We start from the raw sequence: 24,334 nt of genomic DNA, 5'->3' as shown, positions 1-24,334 counted from the left end.
CAGCATGTGAATCGGGTGGGGGATGCAGGAGATGTGGCCATCCATGCAGAGCCAGCGCAAGCTTGGTGGCCGTGTTTGTTTGGGTGACCCCTGCGTGCAGGGCACATAGGCGGGGCGGGGTGGGAGGGTGGGAATGGTTTGGGCATGGAGATGTGGGGACAGCATGGAGTGGGGATCTGCTGTCTCCAGCAGCACTGGGGAGGGATGGGGACAGCGACAGGGATGCTGCTCCAGCCAGGAGCATCGGGCTGGTGCTGCAGATGTGACCATGGACCCGGAGCTGGCTTGACAGCTGCACACCCTGCAGAAATGCACACTTGGAAAAGCGCCTTATCTGAGTAGTGAGCAGCATCTTCCCATCAGAATAAAGTCTTCTGAAATGCTAAAACACTGTGTTGCCAGAGTTGCGGAGGGACACGGTGCTCCTTTCACCAGCAGCAGGACCAGGCCACCACTGCCCACTCCGGCATGTCCATGTAAGCAAGAGACGGATGAAAGAAACTGAATTCCACTCAAAGTTTCTCTTTGGTATTTGCTCCACAGGTAAGTTAGTGGTTGCTGCTGCAGTGCTTGTTCCCTAGGAGGCTCCACTCCCTTAGACGTTTTGCCAGACAAGGCACAATGCAGACAGCAGAAACTGTCCCCTCGGATCTTTTCTCATAGAATTTGAGTTTGGCAGAAGATTTTTGGTTTCATTTTGGCTTCATTTCCTGAGAAATCCTTACGTGGTTACTGAACAGCTGGGTAAAAAAGAACATTAAAGATCCGGGGTGGGCAGCTCCACCAGAGCTCTCCAGCATGGATTGGGGCATTGGGGTGCGCAGGGTGGATGGGGGCATTGAGGTGGAGAGGACAGAGGCACTGGGGTAGACAGGACAGATGGATGCAGCACAGACACATGGTCAGCAGCACTGCACAGAGCAGTGCTGCTTTCTCCTTGCAAGCTGCCGGGAGGTTTGCCCCAAGCAAGGCCAACGTGGGGAGTGCCCATCCCACAGTGAAGGTGTTGGCTGGCCCCCGGCCTTCTCGAGGCAGCTGACAGTAGGAGGCAGGGAGGACCCACGGTGGTGGTGGGGGCCCAGGTCCCTGGGATGGGCACAGGGGTTGCCCTGAGCGGGGCTGACCTCTGTGCCTCTCTGTGGGGCACTCCCCATGCCCGGGCTCCTGGGGTTCGGTCATCCCTCCTGTGCCCCGGTATCAACACAGGCTGGGGGATGCAGGGATTGAGAGCAGCCCTGCAGAGAAGGGCTTGGGGATATTGGTGGATGAGAAGCTGGACATGAGCCACCAATGTGTGCTCGCAGTCCAGCAGGCCAACCCTACCCTGGGCTGCACCAGGAGCAGCGTGGGCAGCAGGTGAGGGAGGTGATTCTGCCCCTCTGCTCTGCTCTGGTGAGACCCCACCTGGAGTCCTGCATCCAGCCCTGGAGCCCTCAGCACACAACAGACCTGGAGCTGTTGGAGCGGGTCCAGAGGAGGCCACGAAAACAATCAGAGGGATGAGAGACCTCTGCTGTGAGGACAGGCTGAGAGAGTTGGGGCTGTTCAGCCCGGAGAAGAGCAGGCTCTGGGCAGACCTTATTGTCACCTTTTGCTACTTAAAGGGGGCTTACAAGAAAGATGGGGACAAACTTTTTAGCAGCACCTGTTGTGATATGACAAGCGGTAACGGTTTTAAACTGAAGGAGGGTAGATTTAGACTGGATATAAGGAAGAAATTTTTTATGATGAGGGTGGTGAAACACTGGCACAGGTTGTCCAGAGAGGTGGTAGATGCCCCATCCCTGGAAACATTCAAGGCCGGGTTGGACGGGGCTCTGAGCAGCCTGATCTAGTTGATGTCCCTGCTCGCTGCAGGGGGACGAGGCTTGGAGTAGACGACCTTTAAAGGTCCCTTCCAACCCAAACCATTCCGCGTTTCTGTGATTCTGTGTCCCCAGGAGGCATCTGCAGGGACATGTGGCAACCGAAATCCTGGCTGGGGTGGGCACCCCGCTGGCGCTGACACAGCCTGGGGAGGGGGCTGTGTTGTGGCTGTCCCCCCCTTTACCAAGAGGCTGGGGAGGGGACAGCTCCCCCAGAACCTCACACAGCGTGGCTGGGTGCCCCATCCCCTGTCTGGGGGTGGCTCCTGGCAGCTCTGACGGGGTGCCTACAGCTGAGCACTAGCGCTCTCGGCACAGCTGTGGCTGTGAGTTGCTTTATGTGCAGGGCCTCAGGGAAGATTTCCTGGGGCTGTGCCAGGGACAGGGCATGTGGCACGTAGGGGACTAGGCTGACATGGCACAGGGTGGAAGGGACAGGCTGGTGCATGTGCATGTCCCGGTGGCTATACCAGCACCCCCATCCTGGGAGACAGAGGGGTGACCAGGGAAATGGGGACAGAGGCAGGGCTGGCCAGCAGACATGGCTGGCCGTGGTCCCACCACAAGCCATGTGTCCCTGCATGACCTGGTGCCCAGAGGCCAGCGAGTGAGGGACAAGACTGGCACAGCCAGGGCCATGTGCTTGCTGCTGGCGTGGGAGCTTAGACCAGGCTGATGCCCCAGGCTGCTCATCCCTTGGACCTGGCATGTCAGGGGTGTTCAGCAGGGTCCTCAGGGGCAAGCAAGAGCTCAGGAGCCCTGGGCACCCCCAGCAACACAGGTGTGTACACATGCCTGTGTGTTCCCAGCCCACCCTCCTCCATGCTGGAGCCACTGGGGCGATGCCGGGCACGTTGGAAGGACACAGAGACAGGGATGCTGAGCCAGCGCTAGTTCAGTGTCGGTGTTTATTTGAGTGACACTCAGGGCAGGGGGGGACAAGAGCAGGGGACAGCAGGGAGGGACATCTGCGTGGGGGAAGAGGAATGGGGCTGGCAAGGGGCCACTGGGTATGGCGGGCGGGGGCTCTCGGCAAGGTTAGGAGCACTCGGATCTCTTCAGGCTCTTCTCCACGTTGCCAGCCTCGTGCGTGACCTTGCAGGTGTAGGACTCATGGCTATTCCAGTCGGCGGCACTCAGTGTCAGGTAGCTGCTGGCCATGTACTTGCTGTTGCTCTGCTGCTGGGCATTGCTGGTCTGGATGCCGCTGGTGAGCGTCTGGCCATCAGCCGTCCAGGTCACCTGCACGGTGCCGGGGTAGAAGTCTTCCAGCAGACACACCAGCGTGGCTTTGCTCTGCGTGGAGATCTCCTCGGTGGCCGGCGGGAAGAGGAGGAGTTCAGGGGGGGACTGGGGCCGGCCTGTGAGGGGGGAAGAGAGAGTGACATGGGATCAGGGATACCCTGTGCCCCACCATACCCCCCTCCCTGCCTGCCCTGCCTGCCCCTGCTGTCACTGCCACAAACTCCTCACTTCCTCCACAGCGAAGAGTTTAAAATTTATAACTCTAATGCATTTAGATTTGGTACACATTTTCATATTTTTAATATATATATATGTATATTAAAAAAGTGTGTGTGTGTGTTTGTAATACACACACATATGTGGACATACCGTCTATATTGTACATAAGTTATATTTATGCTATATGTGTATATATGTGTCTATACACATTATGTATCACAGATTGCTCTATAAACAGCTCATATACATCATATATTTATATTTTATATTACATATAAAAATATACAATATAATACATATATATGTAGTATGTATTGTTATACAAATATGTGTATAATTATATACCACTTACATAATATACATGTTTGTGTATTTATATCTCTTTTCATATAATATATGTTTTATATATATTATATTATTATTGTTTATATTATATTATTTATATATTTTATATAATATAAAACAAAATCTCTGGTTGGTTGCCATAAACTCATTTCTTTCCTTTTGCAACGCAATTTTTTAAATATCAAAATTTCAAAAGCAAACCGTCCTGTTTTCTGCCCAGTTCTGCTTTCAGACACTTTCAGACTTGTCTCAAAAAACTACAACCATGAATCACCCAAAGGAAGATGAAGAAAAGGTGTTCAGTCTTTCCGAGGCCATTCTGCTGCCTCTTCAAATGTACAATGTCTCTATATCGGTCTCTGTCTCTATCTATGTCTCAGTGTCTATCTCTATGTGAAAACCACAAGGATTTCACCATTAAAAACTTTCTGCTGAAGATATTGGCATTTTCTTGATCTTACACCCCTAGTAATTTGGTTCAGATTGAGATTTTTGGTCAAATTCTTATGAAAATTACAGACAACGACACACAAACCATGTTGCTGGCAGCATTTTGAAAACAATCATCTCCATTTTGGACATGGCTTTCCTGGACAATGTGCTCTTTAAGATCCCCCTAAACACTTTTGGTTAAGATCCCCGGGAAATGCCATTTTAAGACCAAGTTGGATGTGACTTCAGCCAGCTGGCAGCCAAAGACAGGCTGCCTTTTCGCAGCGCCCGCATCCTCAGCTGCGGGACCTTGCAGAGAAGCCCCTGCTCCTCACTGAGGGCAGTGGACTTAGGACTAAGAGTTGAGGACTTAGACCTTAGACTAAAGGCTAATTTCTTTAACAAAGACAAAAATTGACTTTCTTCGAGACCGAAACCTGAGTTTCTGAAATAGGCTCCCTGAGAGCTCAAACACCTTTCCCGGCCAAATTTTAAGATCTTTCAGTTGAGACAATACACCCCAATCCTCTGTGGTGTGCACCACAGCCCTCCAGGTCTGCAGGGACAAGACACACCGCGCAGTGCTGCACTTAGTGCCCATCCCCAAACCGGCAGCAGACCCCAGCCCACAGCCAAGTCCGAGAAAAAAACCCCAAATCACCAAAATTTGACAAAATGTCACAATTTCGCAGTGGGGAAGGAAAGACCGAGAAGAAGTCAGCGACTCACCTGCGATAGTCAGTATAGTCCCACCCCCGAACATACCACACCATGATACAGGGCCATGCAAAAACTTCCTGCCCCATGGCAGGAGCAGTCCAGGGGCCCACGGATGTGGCAGGAGGATGGCGATGGGGTGGAGGTGCCATGAAGATCCCAGCAGGAGGAAGGTGATGAGATGGAGGTGCCCCGATGGACACAGTGGGCTGCATGCATGGTGCTGGACGTGTCCCAGTGGATGTGTCAGAGCAGGAGCAGCAGGACAGACATATGGGGACGGCTGCATTTCCTTGCTGGAGGGGCTATGGGAAAATGGGGTGGCTTTGGCCCCACCATCCCACATGGACCATATTGGCTGGGCTCTCCAAAGCTGCGGCCGTGTTGTCAGCTGCTCCAGGGACACACTGCTGCCCAGCACCACAAGCCTTGTGCGTGTTACAAGCCCATGTCCCTGCCCATGGCTTAGTCCCAGGTGAGGAAGGGCTGGTGGAAGCTTTGGGTGCTCCTAAGGAGCGACAAGCAGCGCCTTGCCTTGACCTGTGCTGCTGCCACGCGGGTGGCTGTGGCTGCCCTGGGGCTGTGACCTGCCACTCCTTGGGCCACACCGTGGCTGTGGCTGGGGCCAGCGGGGACCACCTGCCATCGGACAGTGTGTGTGCAGGTAAACTTCATGAAGAAACCATCCATCTGTCCTCCCACTGCCCAGGAACACCGGAGCTGACATAGGTGCTGCGGTTTCATAGGGGATCCCACCGCCTGGCACCCGTGCCACGCTGCTGCCTGGCTCTGCTCTCCAGGGCAAAAGCAGACCCTGGCACAGCCCACGGCCTTACCTGGGCAGGACTTTTGGTGCCTGGCGGGCGGGCGAGCCTCCTTGCAGCAGCGGTGTCGGGGTGCCCTGTGCTGGGGCAGCCGGCGGCAGGGGAGCGGTGCAGCCCCAGCTGCTGTCGCACTGCGCCTGCCGCTGTGCCAGAGCTCAGCCCTGCACTCGGGGCTGGGCACGGGGCACTGGGCCATCCCACCGCGGCTAGATAAGCACTTCCCTTCATCACACCTGGCACCCTGGCGCCGGCAAAGGCACTGGTGCGGGGTTGCCTCTGGTGTGGGGAAGTTCAGAGCCCCCCTGAGCCAACGAAGCCTGCCAGCCATGACGGAGGGTCACACCCTTGCTGAAGGCCCCTGTCGCTGCATCAGTGGGTGGTGACCGAAGGCTGAATTCACAGGGGCTTTAGTTCTGCCCTAACAGAGCTCAGCACAGGTTTCAGCGCTTAATGCCCTGCCTGGGTTGGGAGGCCTGGTCCGCAGGCAGAGGGGAGGGCTAGGGCCATTGGCCAGCACTGGACACTGTAGCAGAGAAGCCCTGCCCGACTGCTTTCTCCAAATTAATTTAGCTCCTGCCTTTGCTGCGGGCGGTCAAGCCAGGGCCCACGGACCAAACTCAGGGCTGGTGCAGCCCCAGCACCTGAGATGGCTCCTGCCCTGCTCCCCAGGTGCAACAGAACTTGGGGCAGGAGAAGGGGACACCTGAGGACCAGGCACAGACCATTGCAGCTGAAAATGCAGCAACACAGCGAGCTCAGGACACGGGAGCGAGCAGTTGACCTCTTGCTGATTGGGACCACGTTTTGTTGCAGCATCATGATCCTGTTTGATCAAGGAGGAAGGACTGGGAGACGTGGAAGCAGGGACAGCGCTAGCTCAGGGTTTATTTCGATGATGCCCAGAATGAGGGGACAGGGCAGGGCAGATGGGAGGGATTCAGGCACAGGGATAAGGAAGGGCCCACAGAGATGGCAGAGACTTGCACAGAAGCAGGGAACAGGGATGGGGCAGACGGTGAAGCACTGTGTCAGGGGGTGTGATGTTCCAAAGCCAGTGCTGTCCCTTCCCCTTGGGGGTTAGGAGCACTCAGATCTCTTCAGGCTCTTCTCCATGCTGCCGGCCTCATGCGTGACCTTGCAGCCGCAGGTCTCGTGGCTCTTCCAGTCGGCGGCACTCAGTGTCAGGTAGCTGCTGGCCATGTACTCGCTGTTGCTCTGCCGCTGGGGCTGGCTGATCTCGCTTCTGCTGGTGAGCGTCTGGCCATCAGCCGTCCAGGTCACCTGCACGGTGCCGGGGTAGCAGCCTTCCAGCAGACACATCAGAGTGGCTTTGCTCTGCGTGGAGATCTCGTCGGACGGCGGGTAGAGGTGGACGGTGGGAGAGGCCTTGGGCTGGCCTGCGAGGGGAGAGAGAGTGGCACAGGGAGGTGGATGTGGAAGGAGGAAGGTCTTTAAAGTGTGGACAAGGCTGTACCTGCGAGGTTTTGGTCCTGGCTGGAGTCTTTCAGCGCAGCTCCAACCACCACCAAAGGAGCTAACAGCTCAAGCTCTCCGCAGTCAGCTTATTTTTTAATGTTCAGCCTGGCAATCTGAAAACACTGCTCTGGAGGTACGAGGCCCCAGCTGTCCGGAGGACACCCAGCACACGTGTCTGCAGGATTCCCTGTCCCCAGCATCCCACGCCTCAGCCCTGGGCCATGCGTGTGTGCAGGTGTAGCCAAGCCTCAGCTACGCGGCTTTTTGGAGGCTGAAGAGGCAGCCATCCTGCCGAGTGCCACTGAGACAGGAAAAGGCAACCTTGTCCTCAGCCAGCAAGCCCAGCCCATCTGCTCAGACTTGAAGCCTTCCACTTCCACCTTCTGTATTATTTCCTCATCGTACCTTAAAGCATACCTGAGAGCTTCTGCTTTGGAGAAAGAAATGTTAAGATATTTCTATTTCATAAACTCAGTATAGGCTGGCTGTCTGGCAAATATCTAGGTATACTTTGATCCTGTAACTCCTGCACTCGGACAAGTAGAACGAGACCCAGAGCATCAGTAGAGGGTCTACAGATTTGAAAGGACCGAAAATGAGTTGCAAGCAGTAAAGCCCAATTAGCCCATAAAACCTTGTTTCCTCCTGTCAAGGAAAGGCACACGAATACGTTTCACTGTGGTTAGACAGATGGAGGATATGCTACTATAACCATATGGAGAAGTTGAAGAAAGAAAAAAAAACCCAGCCCAGGAAAAGCCTGTACAGCTCCTGGCATGGGGAAGACCCTGAGTGAGCATCAAAGCGACTTACTGAGGACGGTCAGCTGGGTCCCACTGCCAAAGAAATAAATGCAGAGACACATTGCTGCGCAGAAGGAGCCCAAGCAGCCGCTTATGCCCAGCCAGAGGCCCCGGCGCCCCGTGAGCATGGCAGGGAGGCAGCCAGCACCCCAGCCACAGGCGCAGCTTGTGCGGTGCTGCTTGCTGAGTTTGACAGAGTAGGGATGGTATTTGTGCATCCTCCCGGACCATTCGGAGTAGGGATGGTATTTGTGCATCCTCCTCTGACTCTTCGGAGTAGGGATGGTATTTGAACATCCTTCTCCGACCCGTCTCTCCCAAGGGATATCCAGCAGCTGTGCCACTGTCTTGGCTGAAATCACATGTCAATACCCCTCCAAACACCCCACACAGAAAATGCTTGCTAGATTGCAAGGTTTAGTGAAGGTGCCACCATGTTTCGGCCAGTCTGCCTTTGGTGGCCTTAAGATGAGTCCAGCCCTGTCCCTGGGGAGGGGGTATCAGCTTGGCAGGTCCAGCTTTGCCCTATTTGAGCACTGTAGCACTCCTCGGCAGCACTCCTCCCTGGGCCGAGCTGTGCGGAGACCTCAGAGATGCATCGAGCACGGGCAGCCCCGAGCTGGGGGCAGGGTCCAGGCTATGGGCAAGCCAAAGGCTGGGGGGTGCGCGGAGCACAGAGTAAAGGGCGAGTGAGGGCAGCAGGTCCCAGTGCAGGTGTGTGTCGAGGGGAGACACGTGTTACTGCCAGGGTGAGCACAGGTGGAGAGCAAGCAGCCCGTGCGCTGCTGGTCCTGCCCTGGGCATCCTCCTGCCTTCAGGAGACAAGCTGGACGGTGCTGCAGCAGCCTTCAACGCCAAGAGGAGCACTTCTACCCATCTCACCCGGTTCTGCCGAGGTGGCGACTGCTTCCCAAGGCACTGGGGACGGAGGATGGTGCTGCTCCACCAGCCAAGCCAGCTCCGGAGCAGCAGGGAGGAGCAGCATGCACAGAAAGGCATGGCAGGCATGTTTTCCTCGCACAGGAGACACACAGACCGCAGAGACCTGCAGGCTTGCTCCAAGCACCCTGCCAGCAGTATCCCCTGCCCACCCAGGAACTCAGCTTCCCACAGAGCCGCCCCCGGTCCATTCTGCATTTCCCATGCTGCTGCTCCTGGCAGGGCCCTGCCTTCACAACCCCTTGGAGCAGCAGCCCTTGGGTGAGGGTCCCAGCAGCATCTGACAAGGGCCAGGGCACAGAAAAGGGGTTGGAGAGGAGGCATCAGAGGCTGTTTGTAAAGAGGAAGAGCTGGGACTAGCAGAGAAAAGCACGCAAGAGATGCGGATGCCTACATACAGTTGCAATAGCCAAGGCAGGGCTGAGCCAGGATGGCTTTCAGCAAAGACTGATGAACTTCAAATTGCCCGGGGAAGGCTTGGATGCTGCCTTGTAAAGTGCTTTCCCAGCATGGTGTCAATCTCACAGGGCACACGGTGCTTGGCTGGGAGCAAACAAGCTCCTGGAGAGCTGAATTTCAATAGTACCAACTTAAACTGAAGTCAAAATTATTCAAATGCTGTGGTTTGTGCAAGTGGTTATAGAAAGAGGCAGTCACAGGACGTCCTGAATCACTCGAAAATAAGTGATGCTGCGAAGATTTTGTGGTTCGAGACACTTTTTGTGTTCCAGAGGTTTGGTTTGTCTCAGGGTAAGGTTTGCCTTCTTCATTGACACAAAGGCTGAAACCAGCCAAAAAAATCCCTGAAATTTTCCTATGCAAAGCATTTACCTGAAGCTGATGCCATCTATTGGGGACGACTGATTTCTGACAATTTCTCAGATTTCTATGGCGTTTTGGTTCCATTTTAGGGGAGGACAAGAAAGGGGAACGAGATGCAGCTCGACTGTCCAGCTGCTCTCCTTGGAGGGAGGTGTGGAGGAGGACTGATGCTGTGCTGGACGTACCAGGGGTGTTGGTCCCTCAGCACTTCCCTGACACGTGGCCTCAGCGGGAGCAGGGGCAGGTGAAGGGGTGCTGGTCCCTGCCGGGCACTTGGGACGCTGCGTGCAACTGCTGTGTCCCAGCTGCTGGGGCTGAGCAGCGGAGGCCATGCTAGGAACTTTCTGCTGCTGTCATGTGGCTTGCCCAATCACGCAATGGTGGAAACGAAGGGAAAGGCTGGGACATGCCGAGAAGCCTTGCAGTATAAAATGTCCTGAAATGTCCCTGGCATGGCTTGTACAAGCACCGATCCCAGGAAAACGCTTCCTTCATGGACGAAAAATCAGCACTGGCTGCGGGGAGCAGGTGCCCAGTGCCTGGGGGTTCCTGGCGCAGCTGGGCTGGGAGGAGGGCAGGGAGGCACCCAGCAGGGCCCTGGGTGCCAGCCGGGGGGTGCATGGGACATCGGCCCCACGGCGTGGGGCAGGGACAGGGCTTCTGGCAGTCATCCCCTCCCCAAATGACACGGCGTGGGGCACACAGGCCCAGGGCTGCAAGGAATGTCTGAGTTGGGACACCAGGCACAGCCACCTGTAGCACAGGGCAGCGAGGGCAGGGCCATGGCGGGTACGTGACCCACCATCAAATGGGGACAGCAGAGACTCCTAACCAGCCCCTGCGATGGTGGGAGGTTCTTGTATCACTTCCCCGTTGCTCTGTGTCACCGTGGAGACAAAAGTGCTGCCGTCGTAGCCACCACAGTAATAGACAGCCTCGTCCTCGGCTTGGACCCCAGTGATGGTTAACGTGCCCGTGGTGCCAGACTTGGATCCGGAGAATCGTGAGGGGATGCCCGAGGGTCTCTTGTTGCTGTTGTAGATCACAGTGACAGGGGCACTGCCAGGGACCTTCTGCTGGTACCAGCCAGCATAGCTGCCGCTGCTAAACCCGGAGCAGGTGATCTGGGCGGTTTCTCCCAGGTTCACTGACACCGAGGGTGGCTGAGTCAGGGCTGCCTGGACCAGGGAACCTGCAGAGGGAGAGGAGAGAGGGCAGAAGATGGAGGTCAGTCAGTGTTCCGCAGGCACAGCCGTGCCCGGGCAGCGGGACAGAGCCCCTGTGCCCAAGGGTCACGGGCAGGCGCAGCGAGTCTGGCCAGGGCACCTGAGCTGTGGGTGAGCACCGCGAGGAGGAGAGGGGCCCAGGCCATGGCGCGATCCCACCAGCTCTGCGTCCCCACGCCGATGGAGATGTTTTGCGGACCCCGACTCCTTTTTAAGCCCCCGCCTGTCCAGGGCACGGCCCCTCCATGCAAATCCGACTCCACGCTCAGGGCCGCATCCTCCCCACGCCTCTCCCCAACTCCCTCCCTCCCCACTCCCGCCCAGCCCCACCACCCCAGATGCAGTGGAGCTTGTCCCCAGGCACAGCACGGAGACACGTCCCAGCTCAGAATCCGAAACCCGCCAGCACGGATCCCCGTGCCCAGCTGTGGACGAGGGCTGTAGGGCCAACGGGTGCGGGGAGTCGGGCGCTGGGGCAGGGTGCAGGGGGGCAGGCAGCGCCCACAGCTCCCAGTGGCAGGGCTGGGATGACGCCAACCCCCAGCACCCCCCGTCCCCACTTTCGGCATCTGCCCCTCCTGCGGGTGTCCCAGACCCCACACAGGGCTCAGCCCTTCCTGCCCTTTCCTGACGCACCTGCAGCCCCGCAGCGCTGCCCCTGCCCCTTCCCTTGCAACAGCCATGCAGCGCCCTGCCCCTGGGCGCGCAACCCCTGCCCGGGCACGCTGGGGCCGAGCGGCTGGCAGCCCTGGGGCAGACAAGGCCCCGAGGGGGCTGGGAGGACACCAAGTTGCACACGAGCCAGCAAAGCGCCCGTGGGCTGCGTTCGCAGGAGCCTCGCCAGCAGCTGGGGAGAGGATCCTTCCCTCAGCTCAGCACCCTCAGGCACAGCCCAGTGCTGCGTCAGCTCTAGGCTCCCCAGCCAGCGACGGCAACAGGTGTGAGCGAGGCCGGCCAAGGGCCCTGAGGATGATGAAGGGCTCAGAGCACCTCTTGTACGGAGAGAGGCGGAAAGAGCCGGGGTGGCTGAGCCCGAAGGGGGAAGCCTCAGGGGCATCCTATGAACATTATGTCTCCTGGGGCAGGAGAGAAGATGGAGCTGGGCTCCTCTCAGAGGTGTCCTGTGACGGCACGAGAGGCAACGCGCACAGTGTGAGACACAGGAAAATCTGCCCAGACATAGCAAACCCTTTTTTCTGCTGCAGGGATGCTCAGACACTGGAACGGGTTGCCCAGAGAGCCATGAAGTTGCCATCCTTGGACATATTCAAAACCCCCCTGGGACAGGCTGTGGGCAACCGGCAGTAGCCGACCCAGCTTCGAGCAGGAGGTGGGACAGGGGTAGTCTCCAGAGGCACCTCCAGCCCCAGCGATTCTGGGATTTCCCCCGCAACAGCAGCAGGCGGCACCTGAGGGGCTGTGGGGCAACAGCGGGTTTGTGTCTCACTGCCCCTGTGCTGGGAGATGCAGCGACTCTCCTCAGCACTGGTGTCCCAGCTGGCACAGTGAGAGACAGCCTCCTCGTCTTGCCTTGAACCCCAGGATGGGTAACGTGGCCGTGGAGAACATCACGTTCCCAAGTGTGCATATCCCCTCCCCAAAGGACAGGGTATGGGCACAGACCTTGGGCTCTAAGGAACGGCCCACCTGGGACACCAGGCACAGCCGCCTGCAGCACAGGGCAGCGAGGGCAGGGCCATGGCGGGTACGTGACCCACCATCAAATGGGGACAGCAGAGACTCCTACCAGGCCCTGCGATGGCGGGAGGTCTGTGTGTCACTGCCCCATTGCTCCAGGTCACCAAGATAGCTGCTGTCATCACCACCACAGTAATAGACAGCCTCGTCCTCGGCTTGGACCCCAGTGATGGTTAACGTGCCCGTGGTGCCAGACTTGGATCCGGAGAATCGTGAGGGGCTGTCTGAGGGTCTCTGGTCGTCATTGTAGATCACAGTGACAGGGGCACTGCCAGGGACCTTCTGCTGGTACCAGCCAGCATAGCTGCTGCTGTATAGCCCGGAGCAGGTGATCTGGGCGGTTTCTCCCAGGTTCACTGACACTGAGGGTGGCTGAGTCAGTGCTGCCTGGACCAGGGAACCTGCAGAGGGAGATAGGGCAGAAGATGAGTTTTCACCAGTGCCCCAGGGGCACAGACCTCCTCAGTCAGTGGGATGGGGACAGGACACCCTGTTCCAGAAGGTCCTGACGCCACACAGGGATCCTGAGCAACACACACTGAGCCCAAGGCCAGACTCCCACGGCCCTTGGGAGGATAGCTGGCAGAAGCAGCGACAGGCAGGGCCCGAGTTGGAGAAGGGACCCATCACACTGTGGGCGCGTTAGGGGGGATCAGACCCCTGCACAGGCCCGTCAGCTCCTGGTGAGCACTGCAAGGAGGAGAGGGACAAGGCCATGCACGTACCAGGTCCCAACAGAGCACAGGGATGGGGTCCGGGTGCTGGGCAGACCCTGCTGTTGTGGGGCCATGGGGGGAAATCAGCCAGGGTCAGGGGCTTCCCAAGAAGGCAGATGTGCTGGGAGGCTCGGGCACAGGCTGAGCATGAGCCCCGTGGGCTGGCACTGCGCAGACACAGCCAACGCTGGAGGAGCCCGTGGGCTGCTCTTGCAGCACAACAGAGCAGCTCCTGGCCAGCCCTGCTCTGCCCCGACAGCCTCGTGCACAGCCCTGAGCTGCTGTGCCCAGGGGAAACTTCCCTTCCCAGGGCTTGCAGGCAGTGCTTTGGCCCAGCTCCCCCGCCCATGGCACGTCCCCACCTCTTGGTGATGGGGCAGCACTTTCAGCAGGGCTGAACCCCCCTCGGGTGATGCCCCGGGGGGCTCCTGGCGCAGCCGGGCTGGGGGGAGGGCAGGGAGGCACCCGGCAGGGCCCTGGGGGCCAGCTGGGGAGCGCAGGGGACCTCTGCCCTGCAGAGAGGGGTTGGATAGGGCTGCTGGGCTCATCCCTGCATTGCTTTACAGACACGGTGGTCAAACACTGGACAGGCTTCCTGGAGAGGTGGTCGATATCCCAAGCCTGGCGGAGTTCTAGACGATATTTGGACAATGCCCTTAATAACAGGCTTTCAGGTTTGGTCAGCCTTGAAGTGGTCAGGCACTTGGATGAGATGATCGTCGGAGGTCTCTTCCAGCTTAAATTCTATTGTATTGTACTTCTATTCTATTCTATTCTATTCTATTCTATTCTATTCTATTCTATTCTATTCTATTCTATTCTATTCTATTCTGTTCAACTCTATCTGCTCTCCTCCACAAATGACAGGGGATGGGCACAGACCTGAGGCTCTAAGGAACGGCCAAGCTGGGACACCAGGCACAGCCGCCTGCAGCACAGGGCAGTGAGGGCAGGGCCATGGCGGGTACGTCACCCATCATCAAATAGGGACAACAGACACTCCTACCAGGCCCTGCGTTGGCAGGAGGTTCTTGTATCACTTCCCCATTGCTCCCTTTCACCGTGGGGACATAATTGCTGCCGTCGTAGCAACCACAGTAATAGACAGCCTCATCCTCAGCTTGGACCCCACTGATGGTTAACGTGCCCGTGGCACCTGACTGGAATCCAGAGAAGCGAGAAGGGATGCCTGAGGGTCTGTTGCTGTTATCGTAGATGACAGTGACAGGGGCACTGCCAGGTGTCTTCTGCTGGTACCAGCCATAGTAGCTGCCGCCACAGCGGCAGGTGATCTCAATGGTTTCCCCCACATTTGCTGTCACCGAGGGTGGCTGAGTTGCTGCTGCGTGGACCAGAGAGCCTGGATAGGGAGAGGAGAGCAGAGAGGGGAGAAGATGGAGGTTAACCAGTGCCCCACAGGCACCACCTTCCTTGGGCAGCGGGACAGAGCCCCTGAGCCCAAGGGCCGCGGCCGGGCGCAGCGAGTCTGGCAAGGGCACCTGAGCTGTGGGCGAGCACCGCGAGGAGGAGAGGGGCCCAGGCCATGGCGCGATCCCACCAGCTCTGCGTCCCCACGCCGATGGAGATGTTTTGCGGACCCTGACTCCCTTTTAAGCCCCTGCCTGTCCAGGGCACGGCCCCTCCATGCAAATCTGACTCCACGCTCAGGGCCGCATCCTGCCTGGACCGCCTAGAGCACAGAGAGGCCAGGGCAGCACCAATGCCTTTCTGCTCCCCAGCGTCAGACGTCAAGACTGATCCTCCCATTCCCCCCCTCCTTCCCTCGGGTCCTGCTGCACTCTTGCCCCCTGCCTGGCCCTTCTCCTGCCTGATCTTGGCCTTGGGTGAGCAGAGCACCCAGTGCCCAGCACCACGCCTTCAGGCTCTGTCCCACAGCCCAACACCATCCGGATGGGCTCCGGCCTCTCACCGACAGTCCCCAGGGAACGTCGGCTGCCTGTGGGGCAGCTGCAGTGGGCAGTGTCCCTGGGCATGTGTTGTGGATTTGCATGAAAAGGTTTTGGTAGCGGGGGGGGCTATAGGGGTGGCTTCTGTGAGAAGTTGCTAGAAGTTTCCCCCATGTCTGATAGAGCCAATGCCAGCTGGCTCTAAGATGGACTCACCGCTGGCCAAGGCCAAGCCAATCCGCAACAGTGGTAGCGCCTCTGTGATAAAATATTTAAGAAGGGAGAAAAAAAACCTGCAGTCAAAATGGCAGTCGAGAGAGAGGAGTGAGACTATGTGAGAGAAACAACTCTGCAGACACCAAGGTCAGTGAAGAAGGAGGGGGAAGAGATGCTCCAGATGCCAGAACAGAGATTTTTCCCCTGCAGCCCGTGATGAAGACCACGGGGAGGCAGGCACCACGTGGGAAGGACCCATGCTGGGGCAGTTTGTGAAGAGCTGCAGCCCGTGGGAAGGACTCACGCTGGAGAATTTTGTGGAGAACTGTCTCCCCTGAGAGGGACCTCACGCTGGAGCAGGGGCAGAGTGTGAGGAGTCCTCCCCTGAGGAGGAAGGAGTGGCAGAGACAACGTGTGATGAACTGACCGCAACCCCCATTCCCCGTCCCCCTGTGCCGCTCGGGGGGGAGGAGGTAGAAAAATGGAAGTGAAGTTGAGCCCAGGAAGATGGCATGGGTGGGGGGAAGGCTTTTCAAGATTTAGTTTTATGTCTCATTATGCTACTCTGAATTGATTGGTGATAAATTAAACTTCCTTTTCTCCCCAAGTTCAATCTGTTTTGCCCGTGACAGTAAATGGTGAGTGATCTCTCCCTGTCCTTATCTCGTCCCACGAGCCTTTCATCATATTTTTTCTTGCCTGTCCAGCTGAGGTGGGGCAGTGACAGAGCTGCTTTGGTGGGCACCTGGCATTTATCCAGTCCAAACCAAAGCAGCATGGAGCCGCAAGCTTCCCTGGCCTGCAGCCCTTGGTAGACTGTCGGCTGCCCAGGCTTCCCACCAGCACCACTTTGCTCTCCCAAACTCCTCATCCTGGGGGTTGGAGGTCAAGCTTTGTCCTGGCTGCTCGGCCGGCAGCACGGTCCTGCCTGTCTGTGATGGGGCTGAGCTTTCAGCAGGCTGAACTCCCCAGCAGGTTTGCCCAGGACCAGGGCACAGACCTTACTGTGGGCAGGTCAAGCCCAAGCATGGCCAGGCACCCCTCTCCTGCAGCCCAGCCCAGGTGGGCTCCCCCAGCCTGCACCCAGACGCACCGGTCACCCCAAACCAATGGCTACGGCTCCTCAGCCCATACCTACCCCTGCCCAGGACTTCAGTGTCCCACAGCACAAGGGCCTCTGCAACAGCCCAGCAGCACCACGCTCCCTCCGTGCTGTGTGGCTGCAGTCAGAGCCCTTTGGCTGCCGGAGCAGTCAGACATTTCCATGCCGGTGCTCGCACAGAGCCGTGCCAGCTGGACACCTCCAGGCCAAGGAAAAGCCCGTCAGCAACCACAGCGCGTCACAGCAGCTCCAGGTCCAAGGGAAGGGGAGAGGGTGGTGGGGAGCAGGTGCCAGTGACAAGAGGGGCCGTGGTGCAGGAAGGCACAGGGGCAGGTGCAGGGCTGCTTGGGGTCATCCCCTCCGCAATGACAGGGGATGGGCACAGACCTGGGGCTCTAAGCAATGGCTGAGCAGGGACGCCAGCCACAACCACCTGCAGCAGAGGGCAACAAGGTCAGGGCCATGATGGGGACCTGGCCCACCATCAAATGGGGACAACAGATACTCCCAACCAGCTCCGGTGATGGTGGGAGCTTTCTGTGTCACTGCCCCATTGCTCCATGTCACCATTATAGCTGCTGTCGGCACCACCACAGTAACAGAGAGCCTCATTCCTCGGCATGGACCCCAGTGATGGTTAACGTGCCTGTGGTGCTGGATCTGGATCCACAGAATCGTGAAGGGATGTCCAAGGGTCTCTTGTTGCTGTTGTAGATCACAGTGATGGGGGCATCGCCGGGGACCTTTTGCTTGTGACAGCCAACACATAGCTGCTGCTAAACCCGGAGCAGGTGATCTGGGCAGTTTTTCCCAGGTTCACTGACACCGAGGGTGGCTGAGTCAGTGCTGCCTGGACCAGGGAACCTGCAGAGGGAGAGGAGAAAGCGGAGAAGACGGGGGTCAGCCAGTGTCCCGCAGGCACAGCCCTGCCCTGGCAGTGGGACAGGGATAGGACCCCTGTGCTCAAAGTCCCCATCTGGGCACAGTAAATCTGGCCAGGGCACCTCAGCTGTGGGTGAGCACCATGATGAGAAGAGGGACAAAGCCACCCAGGCACCTGGTCCCAACACATGACCAGGAACGCAGGCTGCTGGGCAGCCCCTTGCTGTCGTGGGGCCATGGTGGGATATTGGCCAGAGTGAGGGGCTCCTGCACAGGCTGAGCATGAGCTCTGTGGGCTGGCACTGGGCAAAACACAGCCCTTGGTGCCAGCCGGGGAGCGCAGGGGACCTCAGCCCTGCAGCTCAAGGCAGGCACGGGGCTGCTGGTAGTTATCTCCTTACCGAATGACAGGGCATGGGCACAGACCTAGGGATCCAAGGAATGTCCGAGCAGGACACCAGGCACAGCCACCTGAAGAATAGGGCAGCAAGGGCAGGGCCATGGCGTGGATCTGCCACCATCAACTGAGGACAGCAGTGACTCCTAACGGGCCCCTGTGACGGTGAGATGTTCTTGTATCACTTCCCTATTGCTCTGTGTCACCGTGGCACCAGTACTGCTGCTGTCGTAGCTTCCACAGTAATAGACAGCTTCGTCCTCGGCTTGGACCCCAGTGATGGTTAACGTGCCCGTGGTGCCAGACTTGGATCCGGAGAATCGTGAAGGGATGCCCGAGGGTCTCTTGTCGTTAGCGTAGATCACAGTTACAGGGGCACTGCCAGGGACCTTCTGCTGGAACCAGCCATAGCTGTAGCTGCTCCCGGAGCAGGTGATCTGGGCGGTTTCTCCCAGGTTCACTGACACCGAGGGTGGCTGAGTCAGCACTGCCTGGACCAGGGAACCTGCAGAGGGAGAGGAGAGAGGGCAGAAGATGGAGGTCAGCCAGTGTTCCGCAGGCACAGCCCTGCCCAGGCAGCGGGACGGAGCCCCTGTGCCCAAGGGCCACGGCCAGGCGCTGAGGAGGGCCAGGGCTGGCGTGGCACAGCCTGGGCTCTGCATAGCCTTCCCCCAGACCCTTCAGAGAAGCTACGTGAGTGGGGGGTGGGGGTCGGGATGGGGTGCAGGAGCCACCAGCTGCCCCTCCGGGTGCTCAGGGGTGGCAGCCCCTCGGCTCAGGCAGGGCAGGGGCCATCAGGTATCACCCAAGCTTGGCACAGCCACAGAGCCAAAGCGAGGGCACTCCTGCTGCTGTCCCATGGCAGCCCCGGCAGGGTCTGGCCCTGCCCCACTCCCCCCAGCCTGGGCTGGGGCTATTCTTGTCCCCAGCTCTCGCTTTCGAGTTCCAGCCCTGCTGTCTCCAGGAATGGGGGCTGCTTGGGCAGCTGGAGCTGCCGCGGGGAGGGCAGGCAGGACCCCCCCGGCCCCTGCGGTGGTGCCACGTCACTCATGTCTCTCCAGACGAGGTGCTTCATCAGCCCCAGGTGCACTCACTCCGCTCCTGCCACATCCCCACACAGGGAGCCCTCAAATTCTCCCCGCACAAGATGCTGGGGCTTGCCATGGCCTGGGGAAATCAGAGTGATGTGCAATGAAAACAAGCAAGCCTGGTCTGGTTTAGAGGGGGCAAACCTGGCTGGGCATGGTCCCTGCGGAGGGGCTCCAGCATGGCCACCCCCAAGTGCAAGGCCGTGGGTGCAGGAGCTGCGCTGGCCCCAGGGCAGGGTTAGAGGACCAAAGCAGAGCTTTGGCCTCCGGGGCCGGGTGCTGTTTTGGGGAAAGGGTTGCAAGCGCTCCCGTGGGCCCACACCCCTCTGCCTCCATCCCCACATCCCTCCCTCTGGTCTTGGCCATGGGGCCCCTCCAAGCCCAAAACATCTAAACCACGAGGGTTTATTAAAGCCCCCAAACGCCTCGCTAAGCCTTCGCCTGCGAGCCTCAGCCTCGGAGAGCAGCTCTTGTCAAGCCCCGACCCCGTCGTGGGACCTGCCACCTCTCTCTGCAGCTAATTAAAGCCTTCCTGAAGCATCTCATTTACTAAAGTATTTCTCTCTCAATTTAAAATTAATGGCAATCCGGGAAAACAAAAAAATGAATGACTGTTTAAAATGGCACCGGAGACAGCAGAGCGAGAGCTGCAGCTGGGAGAGGCGCAGGTTTCGGTTTCGCTCAGCACAGTTGCTCAACAGAAAATCCCACTGAGGGCGGCTGCGAGAGCAGAATGGGCCTTTTCTTCCCAGGCACGGCTCCCCTCCCCTCCACGGGCTGGATCAGGCCCTGCACTCCAGTGTGATTCCCAGCAGCAGCTCTCCAGCCCCGCTGACGTGCTCATCACCGGCTGGAAATTCGCTGTGCTGTGGGTGGTGGGGGAGTATGTGGGCCCTGGGGCAGCCAGGGCCACTGATCAGTAATTCAGCAGATATTTCCTTGCCACTTGTTGCTTACAGAGAGGATTTAGCAAAATCTTCTAATCAATAACTAATAAGGTTTCCTGCACTCGGAGCTGGAGATGTGCCTGTGCTCTGCTCACCCAGACCCGAGCCGAAGCGAGACCCCGGCTTGTGGCCCAGCAGGACCTGCCCCAAACTGAGCCTGTGAAAAGCTTGGTTTGGTGTCCTGTAACCAAGGGACAGGCTTTACCTGTGGGACATTGAGATGGGTTTCAGGCCCCATGGAAAGCACTGCCCTGCTGCCCCCCTCCCCACCAGCCACCCCCCCAAAGTGTGGCACATGCAGGGCTGGGACGGAGGCTCCTGTGTTACCCGATCGTTCACTCCGGCCTCAGCTGCTGCTTAAAGGTGTGATTTGCCAACTGCTGGGATCAATGATTACTGAGGCTTCAGCTTTCTCAGAGGACAAAAGAAGCGAGCTTCCTTCCTGGCAGCAGGTCTCGGTCCTTGGGGCATTTTTGGCTGGCAGAAACCCAGGCAGCAGGTCTCCCTGCTGAAAGCCCTGGCAGCATCACAAGGCTGGGGAAGAGGATGCTGCAGGCAGGGGTTTGCCGAGGATTAATCTTACTTGAGCATGGAAACGTCGGGGCGAAAGAGCTGGTGCCGTCTCTGAGTCCGTGACCCCCAGCAGCGAGCCAGGATGAGTGTGTGTGGCCACACTGCGGGGACACTCGCATCCTGGACCCTCACCACAGGCACCGCATCCCGGCAGCCCCCCAGGACTAACTCTGCTGGCTCTCTGCTGCTGTGGGCTCTCTCTGCCTGGGAAACTCTGTCTTAAAGGAGCTCATCCTGAAGCACAGCAGGACAGATGCCTCCACTGCCCGCCCTTCCTTCCCCTGCTGTGACGCAGGCTGAGCATCCATCCTGCTGTTGGTTTCTTCCCTGGATCCAGCCGCAGCCCAGAGGGCTGTGATCTGGCCTGGGGATGGGTTTACTCGGTGGGCATGGGGTTTTCTGGCAAAACCCTGAGCCTGTCACCCCACTCATGGGCAGTGACACTGTGGGACTGCCTCCATGCAGGGCAATGGGAAGAGGGTTTGCCCCACACATGGGGCTGTGCCATGGCAGGGTTTCCCTTGCCCAGCTGGGGAGCAGGATAAAGCCAGAATAAAGCCAATAAATTTTCTGGAGAACAAGGTGCCTCTTGGCACCTATGGTGGGGTCCAGGCCCCGCTGCCAGCTCCCTGCTGAAAAGCAAGAGGGAAGGAGTGCCAGGGCAGACCAGAGTTTGTGTCCCCTCCTGTCTGTGCCCTGCCAGGACTGCACAGTGCCCACGGCCTCCACAGGGCTGGCACACATCCCTGCAGGGCTGGCATGCATCCCTGGAGCTGCTTGGGGTGCCTGGGGAAGGCTCGGGCTGTACTCTGGTGAGGACAAAATGGCTGGTGCAGCTGGAGAAACCCCAGCAGCTCTGGAGAGGAGCATCCTGGGGTGGCCTCAGGCACAGTGAGGGGTGAGGGTTTGCTGGTGGTCAGAGCAGGGCTGTGCTGCGGGGACTGAGCCCCTGCCTGTGCCAGCCAGGATGACCCCCTTCAGCGGTGCATGGGCAGGGAGGCAGGCTGGCAGAGGCCTGGGGCACTCAGTGCATCTCCCAGTGCTCCTTCATCCCCAGGGACTGCAGGGTCACTGGGCAGTGAGAGAGAAATGGCAGCTGTAAACAGCCCTGCTACTTCGCAAAAGCTGATCTTAGTGCACGTGGAGACAACACCAGCATGTGAATCGGGTGGGGGATGCAGGAGATGTGGCCATCCATGCAGAGCCAGCGCAAGCTTGGTGGCCGTGTTTGTTTGGGTGACCCCTGCGTGCAGGGCACATAGGCGGGGCGGGGTGGGAGGGTGGGAATGGTTTGGGCATGGAGATGTGGGGACAGCATGGAGTGGGGATCTGCTGTCTCCAGCAGCACTGGGGAGGGATGGGGACAGCGACAGGGATGCTGCTCCAGCCAGGAGCATCGGGCTGGTGCTGCAGATGTGACCATGGACCCGGAGCTGGCTTGACAGCTGCACACCCTGCAGAAATGCACACTTGGAAAAGCGCCTTATCTGAGTAGTGAGCAGCATCTTCCCATCAGAATAAAGTCTTCTGAAATGCTAAAACACTGTGTTGCCAGAGTTGCGGAGGGACACGGTGCTCCTTTCACCAGCAGCAGGACCAGGCCACCACTGCCCACTCCGGCATGTCCATGTAAGCAAGAGACGGATGAAAGAAACTGAATTCCACTCAAAGTTTCTCTTTGGTATTTGCTCCACAGGTAAGTTAGTGGTTGCTGCTGCAGTGCTTGTTCCCTAGGAGGCTCCACTCCCTTAGACGTTTTGCCAGACAAGGCACAATGCAGATAGCAGAAACTGTCCCCTCGGATCTTTTCTCATAGAATTTGAGTTTGGCAGAAGATTTTTGGTTTCATTTTGGCTTCATTTCCTGAGAAATCCTTACGTGGTTACTGAACAGCTGGGTAAAAAAGAACATTAAAGATCCGGGGTGGGCAGCTCCACCAGAGCTCTCCAGCATGGATTGGGGCATTGGGGTGCGCAGGGTGGATGGGGGCATTGAGGTGGAGAGGACAGAGGCACTGGGGTAGACAGGACAGATGGATGCAGCACAGACACATGGTCAGCAGCACTGCACAGAGCAGTGCTGCTTTCTCCTTGCAAGCTGCCGGGAGGTTTGCCCCAAGCAAGGCCAATGTGGGGAGTGCCCATCCCACAGTGAAGGTGTTGGCTGGCCCCCGGCCTTCTCGAGGCAGCTGACAGTAGGAGGCAGGGAGGACCCACGGTGGCGGTGGGGGCCCAGGTCCCTGGGATGGGCACAGGGGTTGCCCTGAGCGGGGCTGACCTCTGTGCCTTTCTGTGGGGCACTCCCCATGCCCGGGCTCCTGGGGTTCGGTCATCCCTCCTGTGCCCCGGTATCAACACAGGCTGGGGGATGCAGGGATTGAGAGCAGCCCTGCAGAGAAGGGCTTGGGGGTATTGGTGGATGAGAAGCTGGACATGAGCCACCAATGTGTGCTCGCAGTCCAGCAGGCCAACCCTACCCTGGGCTGCACCAAGAGCAGCGTGGGCAGCAGGTGAGGGAGGTGATTCTGCCCCTCTACTCTGCTCTGGTGAGACCCCACCTGGAGTCCTGCATCCAGCCCTGGAGCCCTCAGCACACAACAGACCTGGAGCTGTTGGAGCGGGTCCAGAGGAGGGTGCGAAAACAGTCAGAGGGATGGGAGACCTCTGCTGTGAGGACAGGCTGAGAGAGTTGGGGCTGTTCAGCCCGGAGAAGAGCAGGCTCTGGGCAGACCTTATTGTCGCCTTTTGCTACTTAAAGGGGGCTTACAAGAAAGATGGGGACAAACTTTTTAGCAGCACCTGTTGTGATATGACAAGCGGTAACGGTTTTAAACTGAAGGAGGGTAGATTTAGACTGGATATAAGGAAGAAATTTTTTATGATGAGGGTGGTGAAACACTGGCACAGGTTGTCCAGAGAGGTGGTAGATGCCCCATCCCTGGAAACATTCAAGGTCGGGTTGGACGGGGCTCTGAGCAGCCTGATCTAGTTGATGTCCCTGCTCGCTGCAGGGGGACGAGGCTTGGAGTAGACGACCTTTAAAGGTCCCTTCCAACCCAAACCATTCCGCGTTTCTGTGATTCTGTGTCCCCAGGAGGCATCTGCAGGGACATGTGGCAACCGAAATCCTGGCTGGGGTGGGCACCCCGCTGGCGCTGACACAGCCTGGGGAGGGGGCTGTGTTGTGGCTGTCCCCCCCTTTACCAAGAGGCTGGGGAGGGGACAGCTCCCCCAGAACCTCACACAGCGTGGCTGGGTGCCCCATCCCCTGTCTGGGGGTGGCTCCTGGCAGCTCTGACGGGGTGCCTACAGCTGAGCACTAGCGCTCTCGGCACAGCTGTGGCTGTGAGTTGCTTTATGTGCAGGGCCTCAGGGAAGATTTCCTGGGGCTGTGCCAGGGACAGGGCATGTGGCACGTAGGGGACTAGGCTGACATGGCACAGGGTGGAAGGGACAGGCTGGTGCATGTGCATGTCCCGGTGGCTATACCAGCACCCCCATCCTGGGAGACAGAGGGGTGACCAGGGAAATGGGGACAGAGGCAGGGCTGGCCAGCAGACATGGCTGGCCGTGGTCCCACCACAAGCCATGTGTCCCTGCATGACCTGGTGCCCAGAGGCCAGCGAGTGAGGGACAAGACTGGCACAGCCAGGGCCATGTGCTTGCTGCTGGCGTGGGAGCTTAGACCAGGCTGATGCCCCAGGCTGCTCATCCCTTGGACCTGGCATGTCAGGGGTGTTCAGCAGGGTCCTCAGGGGCAAGCAAGAGCTCAGGAGCCCTGGGCACCCCCAGCAACACAGGTGTGTACACATGCCTGTGTGTTCCCAGCCCACCCTCCTCCATGCTGGAGCCACTGGGGCGATGCCGGGCACGTTGGAAGGACACAGAGACAGGGA

The 24,334-nt window shown here is 58.4% G+C and overlaps 1 protein-coding gene across 1 annotated transcript; it reads right to left on the bottom strand.

Moving 5' to 3' along the window:
• Nucleotides 1–2,742: 2,742 nt before the first annotated feature.
• On the bottom strand, nt 2,743–11,081 carry LOC104334946 (uncharacterized). The gene is made up of 9 exons (XM_075434441.1): nt 11,014–11,081; nt 10,583–10,879; nt 7,937–7,969; nt 6,735–7,044; nt 5,849–5,964; nt 5,660–5,729; nt 5,358–5,462; nt 4,836–5,128; nt 2,743–3,226 (listed from the first exon to the last, which is right to left on the bottom strand). The coding sequence occupies exons 1-9, from the start codon at nt 11,057–11,059 to the stop codon at nt 2,904–2,906; spliced, it is 1,593 nt and encodes a 530-aa protein (XP_075290556.1). The 5' UTR covers nt 11,060–11,081; the 3' UTR covers nt 2,743–2,903.
• Nucleotides 11,082–24,334: the final 13,253 nt, after the last annotated feature.

The sequence above is a fragment of the Opisthocomus hoazin genome, chromosome 13 (genome assembly GCF_030867145.1).
Source record: "Opisthocomus hoazin isolate bOpiHoa1 chromosome 13, bOpiHoa1.hap1, whole genome shotgun sequence".
NCBI lineage: Eukaryota > Metazoa > Chordata > Aves > Opisthocomiformes > Opisthocomidae > Opisthocomus > Opisthocomus hoazin.
This window is presented reverse-complemented; position numbering and strand designations above follow the sequence as displayed.